This window comes from Nymphaea colorata, chromosome 4, assembly GCF_008831285.2.
Source record: "Nymphaea colorata isolate Beijing-Zhang1983 chromosome 4, ASM883128v2, whole genome shotgun sequence".
NCBI classification, from domain to species: domain Eukaryota; kingdom Viridiplantae; phylum Streptophyta; class Magnoliopsida; order Nymphaeales; family Nymphaeaceae; genus Nymphaea; species Nymphaea colorata.
Genome location: NC_045141.1, coordinates 22,917,333 through 22,940,128, shown reverse-complemented (window position 1 = coordinate 22,940,128; position 22,796 = coordinate 22,917,333). Strand labels below are relative to the sequence as shown.

Genomic DNA, 22,796 nt, shown 5'->3' with positions numbered 1-22,796 from the left:
AAAGCGCCAGTAACACAACGAATAAAATAATCATTGCCAAATAGATGCCAACTTTCGAATAATATTGCCCTTGCATCTTTACTAAAGCTCGAATCTACAAGTAGTACCTTGCGGAGTCTGATGTCCATTAGATGATAAACACCACAACGACGACATTTTTACCAACAACCTTTTACCAAAGAAAATGCAACACATACCGAGTAAAAAGCTAAACGGAGTTATCATCCAAGAACGAGAGCAAGAAGAATGCATTCTCAACCATTGACGCAGCGGGGACATTCTCAGTAATACAAGATTTTCTCACCCTGATTGATGGTCAAAGGTGATAATGGTTTGTTTTACAAGGAAAGAAGTTTCCTTCTATCCTTTTCGCCCAAGGCTAATTGTTTCTGGCCGTCCCACATGGGAAAGCTCAGCTATGGAAAACTCACATCAAGAACCATCTCGCTCCAGTAAACATCACCAAGTTTACTCAAAAAAGTATGACTGGCAAGGATAACAGCAGACGTACAAAAGGAAGGGCCGAAATGGAATGTACACATCTCCAATTCCATGTAATCTTACACACGAAAAGTGTTCCCACAAGTTGCTACAGAAATCTGTCTTCATGACCTTCGATTGCCCAGGAAGGCATTTAGAAATCAGATAACCTTCAAGTAATCACATTATAATGCAACGACTCCTTTCCTCAGTCGGTGGTGCTGCCTGTTGGTGCAATCGGTTTGATTCCGAGGGGTTATATGTGAATTCTGCCGTGTCTAGGCCATACTACAATCGATTAAGGAGAAGCTTGTCAAGACATTAACTCAAAAAACTAAAATAACCTGCTGCTGAGTCAACAATTGTCTCCCAATCAAAAAGGCTCTTAGTGTGGCTTACATTACAGAGGACTCACAAAGCAGTAAAAAAAATGAAATTCAACTATAATAAGAAATTAAACATTAATTCAATACCTTTTCTCTCATTCTCGCGCTCCAAGCATCATTTCTCACAATGCGCTGATCAGGAGCAGCAGGCGTAGGAACTCCAGTTGCTGGGACACCTGGCCTACCACCAAGCAATGGTTGCTGCATCCAAGGCCGTGGAGCAATATACTCGTCATCACTGTCATATTCTCCAGGTGGACTGTTCACTGCTCGTACCACAAGGGCTAATAAAAATGTTAGGACCTGCATCATAGGAAACTATTAGATGGAACACGCACTGTAATTTGTGCATTCAAAATATCAAGGAACAGAAGCGACGAATGACTTGAAGCTAAGATAATTCACAAAGCAGATAGGGAAAAGGCAACACAAATTAAAGGCAGACTGAACCAGTCCATATCAAGCTTGAACTAAACAGATTCAGCAACTGAATCTGGTTTTAAATTTTCATCCTTAAACTGTATAACAAAGGGGCGGGAAATGCCCGTTCCATGTGCGCTGAGTGAGAAAATATCAATAGTAGTACGCCCGTAACACAGTGTCACATATGTTCCACTATCAGTCTTCGTCTGCATGGGAACACATAAAATGTGAAGGCCATATGGAATTTTATAGCCCCTGTGTATGTGTGTTGTGTAATACAGAGAGAGAGAAGGTGGGGGAAAAGAAGAGAGTGAGGAGGTAGGAGGAAGGGGAGGGAGGGGCCATCTAAGGTGACAAGGGAAATATTCAACACAATGGATGTAAGGTCAGTCTAGATGTCCTCTCTTCCTGTTGGTTGAACAGTTCATATAGCCATGTATTATGGGATCTCACACCCATCCCCAGCCCACACAATTTGATCAAATATTAAATATTTCATTTCAGCATCAGCAATGTTCAGCTAGCTAATTCCCTGGTCATTTGAGGCCAGAAAAGAATGGAATAATGGTCCAAATGACCTCTCTATCTATCTATCTATCTATCTATCTATTTATCTATTTGTCTGTCTGTCTGTCTGTATATTTATATTTATATTTATATTTATATTTATATTTATATTTATATTTATATATTTATATATCCAACTTTTTGAATAAGATAAACAACAGTTTGCATGGCATCATAGCAAAACCTTTTGAACGAACAAACAGCAGCCAATCTATTTAATGTTATCAAGCTAATCTATTTCAAGTTATCATATTTTCCATTTGGATAACAGAAACGATCAAGAAGGAAAACCCAGGCCCACAGCAGCTCCTTAGGTTGAGCAATGGATGTAATTTGTGCCCCACATAGCCAATGTGCAGGCCAAAATGAACAATTCGAGATCCTTACAACAAATTGATTTTTGTGGCAACACTTGACCACTTGCGGACAAGTAGTGTGGAGCACGGTGTGCTGACTGAACCCCACTTATAGGCCCACTGACTATGACCCTTAGAAACAAAGGCATGGGCAAGCGATTGGCCTTCATTCATGGGCAGCACTATGAGCATGACTCAGCTGATTGTCAGCTGAGGCATGTGGCTGCTGAGGTTCACAGCCAAGTGTGGCTACTAAACAGAGGCTGAGAGGAGTAAAGACAAGGATGAAATAGCAAGCATTACCAAAGTCCATGCCAGGCAACTAAAGTTCTTGGACAAGGTGACTAATCCATGGAAGAGGATACCAAAAACAGAGCATTATCAAGACTGAACAACCGACCACGATAGGAAAGCATGGTAGTTATCTCAATGATCCAACCAATGAGACGTGACATTGACCAATTACCCAAGTAAGCTCGCTAGATGCCTTGCCCACTGGTGGCCAAGGGTCAGTTAGCAAGAAGGTCAAAGGTCATTGGGTGGTTAATTGCTTGTTAGGGATGTCAAGGGGAGAATTCTAGGAGTCTTATACAATATGGTTGCTTAGTTGTGACAATAGTGAGTTAGATTGTCAGTGTGTTAGGTAAAGAGTTAGAGACTAGCCTATACAAAACAGCCAAGGCTTGTACTGAGATCATTATGGAATGAAATCAGCTCTCTCTCTCTCTCTCTCTTTCTCTGCAATAAAAGGCTGGAGAAAAGTTCCATTGTTTAAGAGCAATGAGGGCTGAAAAGTGCAGATGAGTGAAAACCAGTCACCAGTCAGTGTGTTCATAGCTAATCCTTAATTCCCAAACCCCTCATGCAATTCTGGTGAAAATTGGAGGATTTCTTCATAACAGCCTTCCAGTCACTACTAGTTCCTGTTCATGATCAGTCCATAACTCCCAAACTACTAATGCAGTTCCGGTGAAAATTGGAAAACTTTTTTATAACATCAAGGTTTGCTAGCAGCCACTTCAATGGCCGAGACAAATACAACCAAAAGAGAGTTAAAACCCTTGCAAATTGGTGGTCAATCAAAAACGGTAAGCAATTATAGGGTGAGGTTTATTTTATCATATTTCCTTGCCCAACTTCTGTGGGTAATGAATTAGGGCATGGGATTATAGGCAGAGCTCTCTCCATCCCATTGGCATCCTAAGAGTCTTGGCTTACTTGAATTGTTTAGCCTAATTTTTTTGGCTTTGAAGAGGATATACTAATTCATCCTGCAGCATAGCAGAACAAGAACTCCACCAAGTGTGGCTCTTAGCTAGGAATTGAGCTCAATTTTTGGGTCCATAGCTGGGTTCGCATCACTGGATGAGCCCTAACCACGAAGACTCATTAGGATAAACATGGGAAACCTACACATGCACGTGTACACATCTGCTCATACAAATGGTTTGAAGTTTCTAGAAGAAAAACAAAGAAAACACACAGGTGTTGAAAGAAGCCTCCGTTGTCTACTCCTTCAAAAATGCAGATGAGAATTTTGAAGATTACATTCTAAAGCTATAAAGAATGCAATTTGGATATCGAGCCAGTGCAGTTCTTAACAAAAAGATACCTACGCTTTTTTATCGAGTTTAAAAAATTGAAAAAGAATCTGATGCAGCTCACAAAGGCAAAACTGAGGCACTTGTAGATTCATTTGAAAAGGGGGTAAAATACCTCCAAGATAACAACTCCAAGAGCAACCCACTTGGCAATGTTCCAGTGTTCTTCTATAAAATCATATATCATGTCAAAATCTCCAGTGCTGTCAGTTGGAATGACCTATACATATAGTTTATTACATTAGTATGTATGAGAAAACTAACGTATCAACAGAAAAAAAATATATAGATCGCACTTACATCTTGCCAACTGTGGTCAAAATATATGAAAGCAGCAAATGCAAGCTCCACCAAGATCAATAGAAGCACCAGTATGGAGTACTGTTTGTGTTAAGTACATTCACTTTAAGAAGCCAAAGAAGAGTACTAGCTAGAAAACACCCATGGATATAAAATTATTATACTTGTGACTGATGAAGTTGCCAAGCATCATAAGAAACTTAGCACATGCCTTTTTAGCACCAGGAGCATCGCGCAACTTGTTGGAGATGTTTTTGATATTTATACCCCAAGAGTTTGATTCCCTCTGGAATCAAACATGCAACAAGTTTAAACTAGCAACATACAGCCAACTCTGCTCTCCTGGGCCTCATCATTATGAGAGAATGCCCCAGGTGGCGCTCAACCTGGATGACCTCATCAGGGTTTAAAAAAAAAAGAAAGAAGAGTCAGACACCTAAGGGTGTTGACTTTCTTCCTCCCTTTTTCATGCAAAAACAAGGATTGAGGACGATTTGTCTGCAGTAGCTTTAATGTTTGATGGCTTCATGTAAGGGAGGGACATTCTTCAAGTGATGTAAAGAATGTGCCATCCATATAAAATGGCAACGGTTAGAGCTTAGTGAGTCCCAGCACAAGACGGGAAAAAAAAAACCTTCTGTCTTTTCCGAAACTGTGTAATCTAAGATCAAATAAACACCTAAAATGCTCAGACATAAGCTGTGTCACTAGTGAAGACCATGGTACCTCAAAGTCCCGGAGGAAGTACAACATATCAAGTTCTACCAATCTGAAAATTGAAAGGCTTTGACTTCTTTTGAGCTGGCATTTACTTGAATTCCTAACAGAAACTTGGATGTGCTTTACCTTTAAGCCCCACAACCTCATGCTCTCGTCCACCCACTCCTTCACCCACACCACCCACACCCCACCTTTTCTTCAATCCATGAGTAGTTCTCAATGCCCAGGGTATGCAACTTGAATGGAAATTTAAATTGGCTTCTGATGCAGTGATCAGAGTTCCTCGTTCTAATTCTCACCAAAGTGAAGCAGTGTAAACAAACAAAGATTAGGATTCAGGGCTAAACTCAATTAATAAATCTTCAGCAATAGAGGATGTGCCTTTGAATATGGTTGCCTAAACAAATTGGATATTGGATACAAGGAGTCCAACCATAACAGAAAGACATAAAAGGGTCTCAAAGACTCAAAGTCTCAAACTGATAACATGGATCCAAAAAGTAGAGAAGTGCAACTAAAACACAACGAAATTAGTTCTCTGTCAGCTTCTCATGACAAACAGAGGATTCCACCCCTTTGGCTTTTCCTTCCGAGCATGTATACTGTAACTTGTTTCTTTCTTTTTCAGAAAAGTAATAGGATCAACACAAAGATAACACCGCAAGGTTGATATTTATCATGCAATAATCACTTGTAAAGGACCTGAAGCTGGAAAGGAAATATGATAGCCAAAGAAAAAACAGGTAACCTCATTTTTTTTTATGTTTTCCAGACAGAAAACAAAGGGGCTAAGCTAGGAGAAAGGATACGCAAGAAAGGCAACAGCCACGCCTGGTCGCTAATCCAATACAGCCAAAGCAAGAAACAACAAAGAGGATGACTCCAATGCCAATAAATAAAAGAATAAACCTGCAAGAAACATAAACAGTGTGACATCAGCCTCCACAATGCACCAAGCAGACCAAGACTTTGCTGAAACTTTGCCTGTAAAGAACAAAAGACAATTGATATATCTAGACAACTGCTAAATGAAATCAAGTGATAATGACAATGCTTATTGATCCATTTTTGCACATACTTATGCTGACAATGGAAGCAATAAATTGAGGACACAATGGAAAAGGATTTAGGTGCTAGAATGAAGCAAATTAGCACACAACATTGATCAACTCATCCACATCAGAAGCGATATATTTCTAGATTCTCCACCGAACACACAATTCCAGCTCAAATATGTCTTCTGAACTGACAGAAGGAGGAGCAACTTTTCCAAAGTTGACCTGCATAATCGAATTTGAATGAAGCATGAAAAAATCTGGATTACTGGCCAGACTAGAACCTTTAGAGATTTTGTTGGAAAAGCCAGCTTTGGTTCATGACTCTCAACCTAGTTATCTGACCTAGGGTGCTCCACACATGTATTAAATTGGGTAGCAAATTGCAAAAGACTAACCAGGTTATTGGGACCAAGATAAGAAGCACTTGTATATTTTTGGAGAATCCTACATGTCCGGCATATTCCTATATAGCTAAGTACGAAGAACCTATAATTTCACCATATCAATTCTCGACCAACAGATCTAGTGGACACAAAAATAGGTTCATATTTTTTCTCCAAAAGTATTCAAATGCACAATCAATTTAAAATGGACCATGACAAATTGGGACTCTGCATAAAGTCAAAGATAAAATCATTACTTTGAAAAGAAGAAAAAATAGAACCTTAGTGGGAAATTACATTCTGAAAAGACCAAGTATAACTAATCCATGAAGCAGTTCTTTCACATGAAACTGCATTACTTTTAGTTTTAAGGTTGCAACATACTACAGCCATTAATGTGTTAGGGCACAGAAACACGTCCCTTCCCAAGGACAAATTTGTTCCCTATAACCTCTAAGGTATCTTACAGACCGCCTTCCACTTTGGAATGCCTTTCTGTATGCCAAAAAATCAATAAAGCCACCATTGACAAGAAAAATATATTTTCCTATTTGAAGACATATCCTTTCAATGATTTGTTTCTGATAAGTTATTTTTCTACCAGTCATTCCAAGTATTCACATGGCAAAATGTGTCACCCAGCAGCTGCATCATCCCCGAAGTACTATGCCTTAGAAGATGTTTGTTTAATTATAAACTGCAAACTGAATTCCAAATTGGAAATATAATGAAAAAAAAAAGTTTACGAAACTTCTTTTGTAATAAAAAACCATGTCCCATAATACATACCACCCATTAAAAAACCATAAGTCTACTGTGTGGCTCCCAGATTGACATAGGAAACAACAATAACTGACTATAACCAGGAAATCTGCTAAGTTGCACCCAAGTAGCGGTGGAACTGCAATGCAACCATGTCCCAACAATTAGTAATGCAGCTTGCATTTTATGAAGTTGTAGCCCCTCAAACAACAGTGAGAAAATCAACAAGACCAGCATGATACATGCGCTGAACTAGGAGAAAAGAACAGGTCCCTTTTGAACTTCAAACTATAATTGGCCGATCATATCCAGATGAAACAACGCCAAGGTTGGTGATTCGATCAAGCTCAAGTCAGACCACCTTCCCACAATGAGAAAAGAAAGGAATTTGGCGATTGCCCAATCAGCTAAATAAGCAAGAATTGCAGCCAAACCTTCCAAAGCATGCCAACGCAGTGAGAATCTGATTCACCTACAGTACTAATCACCCTTAAATAGGCCAAGTAACACACTAAACTTGTTGAATCGCATTCATTACTTCACAACCCACGTCTCGCAGATGCCAAATTGCATAGAAACTCATCGCGCGGAAACCCAAACTCCGAGAATTCACCCGGACATAACACGCGGAATCGCAATATCATAAGTGAAAAGCAGTACCAACCATTACAACCAACAACTCTCCAAACCATAACAGAACAACAAGATAAACAGCAAACTAAGGGTGGAAGCCAACTCGCTAGATCAGGGTAGAAGAGAAAAACCGCATACCAAGCTTTGGGAAGATCATCAAGGATGCTAGCCGAGACCGGGACGCTCATCAGCAACGGTCGACCAAGTACTGCCGTCTGCACCCCATCGCTTATTGCAGCATTCAAGTCGGTGGTGCTCCTCTTCCACTCTACGAATAAATAGATTCCGTAACCCACCATGGCCAACCCAGCCAGGGTGAGCAAGAAATTCAGAAGCTTCAGCAAGCATTCCCAGAACCCGCGGCACGCCATTCTCTCGGATGATCCTAATTCCCTGGAAATGCAGAACTCAAATCCTAGTTCATGACTCCAAGAGCTCCACGGGATCACAGAAAACCCTAACCCACCGATCGAAACAAGTACCGAAACAACATAAGAAACACAATAGGCTTAAATCCACTAAAAAGAAAGAAAAAGCTCGATTTGATCTTTGCTCGAAATTTCGAGAAAAGGCGCGCTATCCGACAAACAAAGAGAAAATCTCGTTTAAGAAATAAAAGAAACGACAATCTCTGGCCTACGGATCCCTGGATAATTGAAATTGGTAAACGCACTGCGATCCAATCCTCGTAGAAACTGCCGCGTATTGGAGGGAGAGAGTTCTACCTCTGAATGGTGCAGAAGGGTCTTAGACAGAGATGGTGATGGCGATGACGAGGAGGATGATGGTGGGAGCGCGAAGCGAGGGATAAGAATGTCATTTTTTGGTGCTCCTTTACCGCATTATTAGTTGGCCTTCGGACCAATCATGGCCCACCACGTGTTGCAGAGTTGGCAAGTCCCCAAACGCAGAAAACACACGCCGGTCGGCTGAGACGGCTTGGCTTTAGCCGGTCATGCTAATGTCCGATACGTATCGTCCCGATCCTCACGGGAAACGAAGCAGCTTATGCAACCCCGATGCGCTAATCATATCATACATACAGAATAACCAATACAACTTCGATCTGGCTACTAATACAAAAAAACTTGTCGTAAAAATTAAAACCCTAATGAAAATGTTTGTAAAAAACATATAAACTTAAAATTGTTACAAAGATGCTGTTATTTACTGTTGTTCATGTATACAATACGAACATGTTCACGATCTTAATAATAGAATAGCCATGGCCTGCGAGTGTAGGTATGAAAGCAATTGCTTAATTTAATACATCACGTAAATATTTCATACGAAAATGAACATATTGTGCATTTACTTACATTTATATGCATTCACTCCGGCTCGGTCGATCTCGAGTGAGTCGTGAGCCGAGTCGCTTGTTTCTCGGAACAGATGCAGCTATGCTCGAGGTCCCAAAAAAAGAAAAAAGAAAAAAGAAGGAGAAAAAGGGTGTTGGTTTGAGCTGGCACAGACCGTGGGCTTTCCTGATACGATGGGCCCCGCATCACTAATCAAAGCACCGTGGGACCCATCGTGCTCTTTACACCAACATGTTGCATGAGATGCGTTTAATGCGAGGAGCGGCTTCTTACCATGGGATATTCGCGTTCGTGCCTCCAACTTTCGTGTTATTCTGAAACAACTCAGATCTACAATGGTGTCGTTTCGTTGAAGCAACTGAAGCTGAAGACGTTGGATCAAGTTTCAGCCCTCAGATTTTGTCGCCCGAGTCGTCCCATCCCATGGCAGTGTTTCTGTTTTTCCCAAAACACAGTCGTCAAAGGCCACCCAAAAATGTCGTCATCTTTTTCTATCATAAGAAACCTTTCAAGCATCCCCACGCGGGATTTAAGATTTTAGTCAACATGCATGGGCCCGTTAAAAAAATCCAGTTTTGGAAATTGTGTATTATTATTATTATTATTATTATTATTATTATTATTATTATTATTATATGAGCCAATACAATTACTTGACACAAAAGGTGCTGCTATATGGCTATGTTTATGTTTTTATGTCAAGCAAACAAATATTCGATCATCATCGTTGAGTAGTCCCTTTTGTCAGGCGAGTGACGGAAATATTTTTTTTCATTCTTTAGATGGGAACCAAAGTCTCCCTCATCCCCTCTTGTTATGCATTTTTAATGTTAGTGCCCACAAGAATTAAACTGACAATGAAGACCTCTTAGCCATGATTATAGAATGTCAAAGTTGGCTCCCTTCAAAGTTTTTTTCAATTTAAAATGCTATTTTTTTTGTCATAAATTACCAATGACAAAAAATTAGTTCCATGATTTTGCACCGGGGCAGTTCATAAGAATACGCGCATCCTCTCTTACTTTAAAAAGTGTATTCAATATGCTTTATTTTTTTGAAAAGGTATATTCTAGCAGGATCTTAACAGCTGTATATCGAAATATAAAATAGTTTGCAGACTGTCTCACAGCTACCACACCAATGCGGATGTCTGTCGTGACACAAGAAGATAAGCAAGAAGGTCTTGAATAAGAAGGCTCAGATTTTATTTTATTTTTTATTTTATGTATGGTTAATACTTTAACATAAAAATGGTTTTTTTTAACTGCCTGTAAAACTGGAAAAGAATCTTGAGCTTGTGTCCATTTTCAATGAATATTTCAAGTTTATAACGAGCTCAGCTGCTCTGGTGGTTGTCGTCTTGCTTGTGGTGGCGAGCGAGCTTTGTGCGGTGGCCGGAAGAATCATGCAGGTACGTCAAGTCTGCTTTCCCAATTCCGAAGCAATAATGCGAGAGAAAACAATTTCTCGGGGACGTTGAAAGGTCGGTGCACCTGACATTCAAACCGGACAGACCGCTAGCGGTTGAATTCACGTGTTTGATTCAGAAACGGCCCATGTTCTGCCTACGGCTAAATTATTATGGTGGGACAGAGCAGGTCGTAATCCTGAACTTGAGACTTTTTTCTTCTCTTAATGCAAACACGATGATGCGTTTATATTGATTGAACCGCTTAAGGAGAAATTGCTCTGATTCAGACAATATGAATTCGATCGACTTAGAGAAAAAACTGATGTATATCATGCGATCAGTGAAACATGTTTCTTGAGGTTTTAAAGAGGAGAATGATAGTTTTTATTGGAAACAATGAAGAAAAACCGAGAAGTTTATAATAAAGAGGGAGTTAATACTAATCGATGTATTCCTCTACTGCCACGTATCTGATACAGAGCATCGTATAAAGTACATGAGCCTCCTCTAGAGGCATACATTTATTGAAGATTCTATTCAACAATCACTTCAATCCCCTCTCCTTGCTTGCTGCTCAAAGCCATCTATAAGCCAACTAAATTGTTGAAGCCCTTAGATCTCAGGGAGTACTCTGCTATCAGCTTGGAAAATGAAGAATCCCTTCTTTCTAGGAGCCTTGCAGGAGAATCATATTCCACAATGCTACCTGCTCACAGTCCAAATTTGTCACAGGTAAGGATCGAATCCTTCTTTGCTAGGCAAGCTGCACTTAGTCATACATTAAAACCATGCCATGGTATAATAGAACTCTTCTTCTCCTTCAACTTGAACTTAATTTTTAATTTTAGTAGATGGAACTCTTGTTGGCATCTGCCTGTTTTGTTTGTTATGGATAATCAAGCAAAAGAGGCAGGAGCAGAGCAACTATTTTTTTTTTTTAGCAGGCACTAAATATATAAAACTCATTCAGTTTTTGTTTCGAAAAGTGGTGAGCCATAGGACATTGACCCGAGTCACATAGAGCTGCCCCATATAGTTGAATCCAGGTCTACCAAGGTCCAGCCATTGAATTATGGTTTCATAAAGAGCTTCATAGCCCTACAAAGACCCCGCATATCTCCGCCCCTAAAAAGAAAGAGAACCATAGATTCTCAGGCCCATCATTTTTGTGACAGAGGGCATCTCTTCTTACCTTTAGAGGCATTTTTGTCCTTCTAAAATGGTGCTTTTAACAATTTTTTAACTTGGGTTTTCTTTTGTTGTTCAAAGGTATGTTGGTCATTTGGCACAGAAGCAATTGACTTCAATGCTCGGGCGCCGAGCATTCAATCCTCAGCCTTGAGAAAACTGTATACAAGTTCAATTCTACTGCAAAAGGATGCATAACACCTAGCTTTCAAACTTCATGGGAGAAGATTATTAGTTCATTTACAAGTCTACAAATGAGTTATAATTAAGCTTTTGTTAGCAATCCTTTCTTTTTAAGTACTCTTGAATATCTCATATTGGCACACCAAAAAGTTTATGAACACATGTGAGTAGCCCACAAAGGCTCTATATTTGTAGGTTTATGTTGGAAATGGTCTAGAGTTCAATACTAGCTAGAGAAGTCATCTATGACAATGGAGAGATTCAGATTTGAAAGAAGGGTAGTCAGGCATATGATTTTTGAGTTAAAATAAACCTCATAAGTTGAAGCTCCGTGATTAAGCAGAAAATGGAGTGGATTACTGGTGAAGAATGACATGCCTTGGCTGAGGACGAGGACGAGGTCGCTGTCTATGACGGTGTGTATCCTATGAGCGATGGTGATGACGGTGCAGTCCCTGAATTCTCGCCGGATAATCTGCTGAATCACGCCGTCCGTCGCCGTGTCCACGGAAGCCGTAGCTTCGTCCAGAACAAGGACGCTGCTCCTCTTCAGCAGCGTCCGCCCCAGGCACACCAGCTGACGCTGCCCCACGCTCCAATTCTCTCCATTCTCAACAACTGCATGTGGGAGTTGCATTAATTAAGACCGTTAGTGATGCGTTTAGCAATCCGCAGAATCGTGTCTCAGCAGTAATGGCGGGCTTATAACGGCTTAACTTGTTTGAATATTTTACGAGAACTCGCTCAATTTCTAATGGAATTACAAAAACATGCTTTATTTTTCACTGTTTTTTTTCAACCGCCTAAACAGAAACCTATAAATACCTGGTGATTCCAGCTTCTCTTTCTTTTCCCTCACCGTCTCTCCCAGCTGACATTTCTCGAGCGCCTGCGGGGGAAAAACAGAAAACCAGCTCGTCAGATCAATAGATTGGGGTGAACAAGGTATTAGGGGTTAGGGTTTCCGAATGTGCCTCCCAAATCTGCATATCGGTGTGCTGCTGGAGGGGGTCGAGATTTCCTCTTATGGTCCCCTCGAACATGGTCGGATCCTGCGGGATGATGCTGAGCCTCGACCGGAGGTCGTGGAGTCCCAGCTTCCCGACGTCCACCCCGTCGATCACGATGCTCCCACTTCTCGGCTCCACGATGCGGAAGAGCGCCTGGATCAGGGTCGATTTCCCGCTGCCCGTCCGCCCCACGATGCCGATCTTCCTTTTCCCCGGGAATGTGCATGTGATGTTTCTCAGAACAGATGGAAGATGCTCGGCGTAACGTATCTGCAGTTTGTTTTAGAATTGGAAAGTGAGGGAACAAAGTATTATTCTTGCGTCTTTTTCACTGGTACTGATGAATCTCAGTGCATTAAGCATTCTCATGAGATCTTGTGATGATAAAGGGCATAGGTGTAGTGGGGGAACAAGTGTAGTACGTTGTATATATATATATATGTGTGTGTGTGTGTGTGTGCGTATTATATATATGTGTGCGTGTGAGTGCATTTCAAGTTTGAACTGCTACTGAAATAAGAAATGCCAAGTACTCCAGTGTTCAGCTTGAACAGGCTCCAGTATGTTATCTCTATGAGTAAAGTACCTCCAAATTTTTCAGGCTAATGCTTCCATCAGACGGCCAATCCTTCGGTGGTCTGCATTCTTCAATGACGAAAGGAGCTTCACTGGTGATTTTTGAGTACTGAAGGATCCTTTCTACAGATATCATCTTATTTTCTGCATTACACATGTTCCATATAATGCTGGCTTGCTGTATATTAAGATTCAGGGCATAAGTTACTGCCAGTCCTGCAATGCCTGCAGATGCAAAATTTATTGGAACTTTAGAAGATATAACCTGTGGAAAATTTTTAAGGTACTAAATTCTTGATAAGAGAGTTCTTTACTGGGATTTATTGCACCATCAGGGAGGCTGACTAAGAACATCAGGGCAAAAACGAACACAAGATTTGATAGAATGTTAAGCCTGAAACAAAGCCATTCCGTGGCCGACATATTATGGAACCATGGTCTTGAATGGGCATCAGTTAAATTTAGATTTCCAACGATAAAACGATCTTCTTGGTTAAAAGCTCTGATTGTTGCAGCACCTGAGATTGATTCTGCAAAGTGATGAAGAATCGGAGATCTTTGAGTGCCTGCCAAACGAGCAAGTTCTCTTGCTGTTGGTGTGTAATACCGCTGCAAAATACGAAACTTTTTACTACAACAAAAGGACTTCTTCAGCAAAATTTTTCTCTTCGTAATGAACTACTATTCCATGCAATGCAAAGAAGAACTAGTACAAGCTTCTAACATACTTGTTATCTGCACAATATTTAAGCCAGGTTCATTCCTGGGTACAATGACTCAGGATACGTGTCCTCAACGTGGCACAGGAAAGTATATGCCATATGTTTTTCATTTATTCTGCACAATCATCTCCTTGGTCAAGTAAAGAAGACTCTGCAGCCTACACCACCAAGCTCTAGATGGTATATCGGGAATCTGATACTTCAAACCAATTTTCAGTGGACAAATATCTATTCAGAAAGGGGAGGATAAAAAGCTGGTCCAAGCTTCTGGTCTTATTCGTCTTCCTACTGCAGGCACATGGTTGGATTCCATTTTTCTGCATCTCCTATAAATACTGAATATTGCGAGAAATATAATTTCTCATATAAGTAAAAACTCTCACCCTAGTAGTCAAACGAGTGAAGGCAAATTGAGACTTACCTGGTACCAAATGCAGATCGCTGTTACTGGAATAAATATAGCAAACACTTGCCATGCTACCTGTGACATTACCACGATGGTGCCCAAGATCTGTATTACTGAAAATGCAGACCATGCCAGTCTGCCTGCAATTTCCAAGTCCAGAACACTTTGGTCTGTGGAAGCCTGTAGTCCTAATAATGTTAAAAATTGCAACAGAAAGGACCTCTTGCATGTACTTCTACCAAATTAAACTCACAAGTCACAATCAGGATATGGAATCAGGAAATGGTGGCCATCTAGGCTTGGAAGTGTTAGGGTTCCACTCTGAATCCTAAGTGACTCAGACAAACATCCCACCTTACAGCCATGAAGTTGCTTCAACCTTTGTAGATTGAGTCTTAGCTAGGCTTTAGTTGGGTTGAATTGTCTTGAGTAGCGCTTTGTTGTACACACACAACTCAAAGTAGGTTTAAATACTAACCCTGTTTAGGATTCTTCCGGTTGGCGTGGAATCAAAGAAGGACATTGGAGCATGAAGGACACTCCTAAGCATATCCGTGAAGAGCTTTTGTGCTGTCAGGAGACCAAAAACAGAAACTAAAATTGCTCGAACCAGTACACATAATGCACTTCCGACAGAGAGAAATATGTACACCTGGAAAAGGGTGGCTGTGCTGACAATTTTCTCTGATTCATCTGTTGGAGGAGAAGCCCATGCTATCCAATAGTTACTTCCTACTTGAAGAGCCTGAAAAATACTCTGCGCTATGAGTATGAAGGGGATCAGACCACCGTGCCACACTGCTCTCAAGTATGACAAATAAACTTCTCTGCCAATGCTTCCTTTCTCTCTTTCTTCATCCTGCAGTAATTTACCTTTGTTGGTTGATTCTTGGCATATGTCCTGCTTCAAATTGTGCTTGGTTCCATTTGGCAGACCAGTCACTGATCTGGACGTTGGTTCAAGTTCATTCTCAGTGCTTTCAGTACTGCCCTGCCTTTGTGTGTCAACCAGTCTGCTTGAATTTTCTACAGTCAAAACTGTCTCAAGGGCTTGGTTGTGAGCACCTACTAACAGTTCAAATCCTACACTTTGTTGCAAAAGCTCCTCAAATTTTCCAGCATGTGTGATCTTTCCGTTTTGCATAACCTGCAGCCAGCAGAAGCAAAGTCTTCTCTAAATCATGCTTCAACTGAGAAGATAAAATTTTGTCAGAGAACTCCAGATCTAAATTGTTCTAGAGAATACCAGCTATGAACGCTCAAAATTGGTCTTTCAGGCTTGCAGAATATTATGAATTGCAAGAAAAAGGACAAAAAACTAAAATGAACTCACTACAATGAGGTCCGCAGCTGGAAGAAACTCCACTTGGTGTGTAACGTAAAGTACAGTCTTTTCTTTCAGAAGTCTCATCAGGCAGTCCTACATGGTAACCAGATGATTAATAGGTAGAGCACTTTCTTTTTTTCCTATACTTTGCTTTCCAACTCTTCAGTTCAGATGTCAAAGAAAATTTAAGTATAAGAAAGGTAAATGCACAGGAAGTATTCGAAGACCAGATAGAAAATTTCTAAGCTTACCTGAAACAGGTGGGTGCCTGTGTGAGCATCCACTGCACTGAAGGGGTCATCTAGAAGATAAATATCAGCATCCTGGTAAACTGCGCGTGCAAGTTGTATCCTTTGCTTTTGTCCTCCACTCATGGTGATCCCTCTTTCTCCAATCTCTGTCAAATCTCCCTCAGAGAAGAGCTCTAAATCTTTGGTCAAGTCACATGCTCTTATTGTTTGATCATATTTCAAATGTTCATATTCATTTCCAAAGAGAATGTTATCTCGAATATTTCCTGTCAGTATCCATGGGGATTGAGGAACATAAGCTTTAGTGCCACTCAACTTCACCATGCCCGACAGTTTTGGTATCTCACCAAGAACAGATGACAGGAGGCTTGACTTTCCTGATCCTACTGTGCCACAAATAGCTACTCTCATTCCTTTTTTCACCTGCAAGTTTATCCCACTTAGAGTTGGAGTCTTAGAGCTGGGGTCCCAACTGAAATCACCATTTTTTATTTCTATAGCAAACTCCACTGCTACATCTCTTGGTATGATCTCAACTGCATCAGGTTTCAGTTCATCTTCCTGAAAGTACATGTTCACTCTATCAATTGATACTTTGGCCTGTGCAAGTACTGACAGTAAGTCTGGCAGAGTGTATATGGGTTCTTGTAGCATTCTGATTGTTGCCAATGCTGATAATACTCTGCCAGCTGTCAGTGGAATTCCCATCAATATGCATGAACCAAAAGTAATTATTGATACGAAGGTTGGGGAACCCCAGAAGATGAATGCAGAGACAGCTGCTAGGCGCAGTGATTTGGATAGCCATTCATACTCTATTTTACGTAATTGTTCAAGTTTGCAGGAGTAATGGATGTCCCAAGCTTGAAGCTTTATGGTCTTGATATTTCTTAGGACCTCAGCTGTTGATTTCATGCGATTGTCTTTCGCTTCCATGATTTTCGACTGAAAATATTTGTGAGCTCTAGTGATCGGTATGTTGCATGCCATCACAATTGCGGTTGCTGCAAGTGCTGCCATTGATCCGAGGCCCAATGTTGTGCTAAGAATGTATATGGAAAGTGAGATCTGAATGGGGAACATGAATATAACATTCAGATACCAAACAAAATCTGTGATCCTTTGGATATCCACACTCATATAATTAATAATTTCACCACTTGTATGGCTTTGTCTTGCTTGGCTTGATAAGTGCAGACCTTTCTTGTAGATACGAGAAATTAGAGCTGCTCTTAGGCGCAAGCCAAGCTGTCTTGCTCCAAAAATCCATTGCCTCTGACATACTGTCTCCATCAGTTTTGCACTAAAAAATGCCAAAGCAAGAATATATCCACTTTTTGTATCACTCTCCTTTCTCCCGCTCAAAAATTTCACAAAGTCATTAATTAAATAAGGACCAACATACGAGACACTGGCAGTTGTTATTGCAAATAATGCATTTATGGCAGCTTTCTTCCTGATAAATAGGTAAATTGCCTTATAGAGAGAATGATCGCGTGAAACAGCTTTCTGTGAGCCTAGACAATCATCAAAGACATGAGAGACAAATTCTGCAGAATCATGAATGTCAATATCAGGCACATCTTCTTGGTCTAGAGATTTCCTGACACCAAGAGAAATCAGTGGGTTGATCCAAGAGAACGTGACGAGCTGAATGATATTGGCTCTCCCATATGGAGATGGCTGCCTTTCTCCTAGTGCATCATTTCCTTGTTCCTTTTGCAATAGTGGATCTGTTATGCCGCTTGAGGAAATATTAATGCCCGTTTTTCCTCTAATTGCAAACAAAAATAGATACAAGTAGATGATTGAATTGAGGAAACTTGCATATTCTTTTATTCCCAGGGGGTCATGATGTGCGGTAACAGAGTTGACATCAAGAAGCATGCATATAACTGACTGGGGGAGGCTGCAAATCCACCAGGCCCGCAGTATCCATGGAATTACTATCGACCTTGCCCTTTGAAAATTGAAGACAACCACCAGTGCTATGAATGAAGAAAGTCCCTGTGTCACTTGCGCTGAAATAACCGATGCTTGAGATTTGCAGTAGCGATTGGCACTTTGCCCAACAAAGAGTAGCCATATTGGCGTCAAAAGATTGAGAATTAATAACAAAGAACAGCAAGCTATAGTTCCTTTATATGTGATACCCAAATTTATGTCTAAGAGTGAAGATGTTTCCCTAAGATGCTTCTGCAGATCTTTCCCTTCTTCTGTGGACCATCTTTGGCACGCTTTTCTGATCCCTTGATGGAGCAACTGAAGAAGCAAGATGCCAAGGAAGAAAGCATGGAGAAGTACCACAATTAGCTCCCCGACACAAGGTGCACTTGATTGTAAATTTATTTGCCAACTGTAAAGAATCTGTGATACTGCCAGGAAGAAAAGTTCAGTTGTGCAGTAGAACCAAAACTACAGTTATAGTGAATCAGATCTATGACATTTACGTTTAATAAACTCTTGAAAAAAAAATCCATGATGGATGTTTACTCTGAGATTCTTATGATTACAGTTTTCCTGAATATGAACAGTCAATCGCCAAATACCATTGATAACTTGGCAATTCCTCAAAGGGATGTTCTAATATTATAAGCAAGTTATTAGTTGTAGATTTTATTTTCCAATGGCAAGGAAATCCACCAAATTCTTTTGGTAAGGGAATCGATTGTGCTGATTTGGCAGGTGCACGTCTACCATGCATACTTCTGATTGTGTTTCCTACCATGCCCCAGGTACTCATCTTTCCTCTCACTCAACTTAGAGGTCTTAAGCCAATCCACCTAGCCTGGTGCTTAAGAGCTGTCAGTTGTTGTTAGGCTTAAAAAGTTATCCTTCACTGGGTTCATGTCATACAATTGTAGCATACAATGCCTATGAAACAGTTATCCACAAAGTAAAAAAAAAAAAAAAGCACGACGGAGATTTTCCTTTGTGATTACACATGCCGCACAGCAATGACCTATTCAATATTTGCATAATGAGCATGGAAAGGGAGGTATTCAATGCCAAACTGGATCACTGTGTTTCCAACAAGCAATTAGGAGATTGATCATTCATGTGCAGCTTAATATTCTGTTAAATTTGTCTTCCTTCAAAGCAGCATGTACATTTGTACATGTCATTCATTCATAGGAATAGGTTTAAAAAGCCATGTAAAACATTTCCAGCATAATAAAAAGGGTTCTATTTTGCTATTAGAAGTTAGATCTAAGCTGTTGATTCGGCACCACAACATCGAAAACATGACATGCACACACACACACACAATGGGGGGCTTACGGAGAGAGAAAGAGAGAGCTATCACCTAATAAATACGCCTGTACTGCACATGATATTAGAAACTGAGGTTTTTTGGTACTAAATTCCATTTTCATCTCTCTTTTGCGCTTCGAAGTACGCGAAAGAACAGATTAACAAGTGTATAGAACTGTTCGGACGGACGGAACTTAGTAGGTTGCCTTTTTTGTACCGTACACGCCTTGGTGAAACTAGTGGTCTCAGGCCACTGCTAAAATTCCGACCCATACTATGTATCCACACGGTTCCTTCACGTTGAAGAGTGAAGAGCAGGAAACAATTCACACTTCACAGGCAGCTCAATTCACAAAAGCGAGGAAGGGGAGGCCATCAAGCTTACCAGAACTTATTTGGTCCATGACTGACATTCAGAAACATGTGCGCACGATATAATGGAAAACCAATCAACGCAGAAGCTTGAACAAGGCAATCTTATCAGGTGCTGAGCTCGCCTCAGTTCGCTCTTGTATCATTCACCGGCGCCAGAGAGGTTCCTTCTGCATTGTACTAGAAACGGTAATTCTAAGGCTTGAGACAACATTCAAGAAGCAGAACCTGAAAATCCTTAAAAACAAGAAAACCAGATATCAGGAAACGAACTTTATGCAACTGAAAGTTGGAAAAAAGAAGCTTCACTTTCAAATGGATTAGCCTAAAAAAGAGTTAAAACAGAAGCATAAACGTAAAAGTTTCACGGTGTACTTGAAATGGATTTCTATATCAAGAGACAGAAAGTGGCATCTCCAATGATGAAACTGAAGCGCTTCTGAAAGTTAAACTTAAAAGTATGACTCCTCAACGTTGGCTCTGAGCCTTACTGGTTTTGATAGAGGAGAGAAAAGCTTGGAGAAGATGGTGGATAGGACACAGAAATGATGCCGTAGTTCTTGGCTGCTTATTTGGACGTGAACCGAGCTTCTTCCTTTCACTTGTGGCAAGTTGCTGACAGAGAGAAAAGAGAAAGATTGTCAGGCGCATGCGTGCTTAGTGGTCTCTCACTGCATTTTTGTCCTTCTCGTGTCGACTCTGTTTCCTTTCTGCTTTCCCCTCTTTATTTTGTGTCCAACCTCGTTAGTGGGGTGCATGAGATGCATTATTTTATTCTAAATTTTAAGGCTTATCTCATTCAAACTTTGCAGAATATGAAATGAATGGAATAAATGGAGCTAAAGTTATTAATTGCCCGTATATCTTAAAACTCAGAATGGGTGGGGAATTTTTAGACTATTTACTGAGCAGCTAAACTCAGACAACCTAAGTTAACCCAATTAAAAGAATGAGCAGAAATAAAGGAAAACCTTCCGTAAGCAATGGTGCTGAGATTCAGGATAGCAATACGTAGAAACGAGATACCTTGTGTTGTCTCAAGGTGGGCTTTAGGAGCTCGCCGGCGGTGAGCCACGGTTGCAGTAGTTCGATCTAACCGGCCATACCAGTGACGGACAATATGGCTACCTTTCTCCCAATTGCAAATTGGATTAGTTTCAAACTTGTACCGTCGGCTCTTTTCGGGCTTGACAGATGATAGCTTCGTCTTTTTCCTTGTCCAGTTGATGGCCAAGAAATGACCAAGTTCTTTTATAATGCATTCATTGGACCGGTTATATTTCGGCTGTACTTGAACTAGGCTCAGGTTGCCACCCGTTGTAGCCGTCCAAATTTCCAATAACATGGGCCACGTATCTTATTTGGCAATATTATAGACAAAACCACACTCACAATTTGGATGAAAGATCCCATGACAGTCAGTAACTCTCTAGGGTGAAAAGTACGGCAACCTCACCCACCGCAAGCCGGTGTTTTTCACATTACTGGCCGTTCATTTACCCATTTGGTGATAAACATCCCGTCTAGAACCATTTACCGGATGTACTTTGAAAGTTTTTCACTTTGGATGGAAAGATTCATGTTTTGTGATGAACGGAGTGTCATATTTAGGGTAGTCGGAATCTTCAGCTTTCTATGTTTTATCATTTAAAAAGTCGTTGCAAAATCAGATTTTGACATGAACACAATTCGCTTCGAGCTCGAAATAAGCCTCTTGGACACAGCCCTAAGTGATTATCCGAACCAGTTGAAGCTTTCTTTTCCTTTCCTTGTTCGTACTATTGAAAGTGTTCTTAATTTGATTTGAGAGTCATGGAAGGAACCTCCATGAAGAGGCTGAAACTCGTCTCCCTTCCCCTACTTTCAGGGTTTAGTATTGCTTTGGAATCTAAGTGAATTTACTGTTACTCCTTTTAATTTAATATAAGGGTAGCGTTTGCTATTATTTGCTGTTTAAAAGAATAGCGTTCATAAAAATCAAATTGAAGAACGAGTTTTTACTGGCTTACCAACTCGGACCAACTACACTACGCCATTCCATACCTTAATTTAAGAATTGTGAAACAGATATTATCTTCTTTGAAGAATGAGGTCTGTCAGATTATATCAACTTTGTAGACTTGGAAACGTGTCAAATGCAGCGGGTAGTGGCTACTTTCTCTTCGTTTCTCTTTTCTGTTTGAGAGAGAGAGAGAGAATGGCCAAGATGGTGGCCTTGGTAGTTGTAGGTCAGGCCATTCTCAAGAGGCATGGAACTTTTCATTATTGAGAGATTACAGAAACATAAAACTATAAGACAGTGTTTGGTTAAAGAAGCAAAACTTTTATCCCGAATCCAAGAAAGCCAAGGGGAAAGTGGTACGTGTCTCATTTATTAACCAACAAGCTGAAGTGGGGAGAGGTTGTCATCTTTCGAAGAAAAAGTGATTGATCTCATTAAAAAAGGAAAATTCCAGCTTTATATGCAACAAACAGATCTGGCACAAGAGGAATGCTAACCGTGGTTTAAGAAAAGATGCATGAGGTCGATTGATTAGAGAAATGGAGGTGAACAGATAGTGTCATATAGAAAGAAACAGTCGACAGGTGTTCTTCTTTTGAGCCATGGATTTACTCTCCTTTTTCTCCAAATGGTCAATATGAAAGAGCAGTAAGGTTTTCTTTGTCCTATGTTCATTACCATTGCAAGGACAATATATTCCAAGATTTTCCTCCCCATAAAGTCGTCCTGCATTTAGACGAGAAATTTCATGGAAGCAAATAAACCGAAGAGGACAATGCAAATTATTTTGCTTCTGCATACTTTATGTGCTGCCATTCTTGGCATGTTGTCACCTTTTGGCTAATGGTTTTGTCATGGAGATCATAATCATGTCATCTATCAATATTTAATTATTACAAAATAAATGTCGACATATATATAACCAATGCGGCCTATAAACTAATAGCGCCTTGCTGCCCAAGTTCTTGACTGAAAATGTAATACTTGAATTTGCTTATGACATTAGCAATCATCTTTTTCGTGGTACGATTTTTTAAACGTTTTCCTTTTAATTTTAAGTTAGTGGGATCTTTCGAAGGACTTTAACATCCCAACAACTCTCATT

General features: G+C 40.3%; 2 protein-coding genes across 8 annotated transcripts; both read right to left on the bottom strand.

The window, feature by feature from the left end:
• Positions 1–234: 234 nt before the first annotated feature.
• Positions 235–8,470, bottom strand: LOC116253076 (tobamovirus multiplication protein 2A-like). Of its 3 annotated transcripts, none has more exons than XM_031627814.2 (7): positions 8,395–8,470; positions 7,808–8,126; positions 5,643–5,742; positions 4,114–4,194; positions 3,929–4,033; positions 954–1,169; positions 235–768 (listed from the first exon to the last, which is right to left on the bottom strand). In XM_031627814.2, exons 2-7 carry the CDS (start codon positions 8,038–8,040, stop codon positions 661–663), a joined length of 843 nt encoding a protein of 280 aa, XP_031483674.1. In that variant the 5' UTR covers positions 8,041–8,126; positions 8,395–8,470; the 3' UTR covers positions 235–660. The 3 variants fall into 3 exon arrangements, with proteins under 3 accessions (XP_031483674.1, XP_031483676.1, XP_031483675.1); XM_031627816.2 differs by having other exon boundaries at positions 7,808–8,062; XM_031627815.2 differs by having other exon boundaries at positions 8,343–8,424.
• A 2,362-nt stretch (positions 8,471–10,832) lies between these two features.
• LOC116252493 (putative ABC transporter C family member 15) lies at positions 10,833–20,905 on the bottom strand. 5 transcript variants are annotated; one of them, XM_050077357.1, is made up of 13 exons: positions 20,716–20,905; positions 20,065–20,304; positions 19,703–19,926; positions 16,063–18,437; positions 15,818–15,904; positions 14,963–15,631; positions 14,500–14,664; positions 13,671–13,965; positions 13,367–13,581; positions 12,745–13,050; positions 12,596–12,659; positions 12,145–12,388; positions 10,833–11,101 (listed from the first exon to the last, which is right to left on the bottom strand). In XM_050077357.1, exons 3-13 carry the CDS (start codon positions 19,728–19,730, stop codon positions 10,984–10,986), a joined length of 4,566 nt encoding a protein of 1,521 aa, XP_049933314.1. In that variant the 5' UTR covers positions 19,731–19,926; positions 20,065–20,304; positions 20,716–20,905; the 3' UTR covers positions 10,833–10,983. The 5 variants fall into 5 exon arrangements, with proteins under 5 accessions (XP_049933314.1, XP_049933315.1, XP_049933316.1 ...); XM_050077358.1 differs by having other exon boundaries at positions 20,181–20,304; XM_050077359.1 differs by lacking the exon at positions 20,716–20,905 and having other exon boundaries at positions 19,703–19,917; positions 20,065–20,403.
• Positions 20,906–22,796: the final 1,891 nt, after the last annotated feature.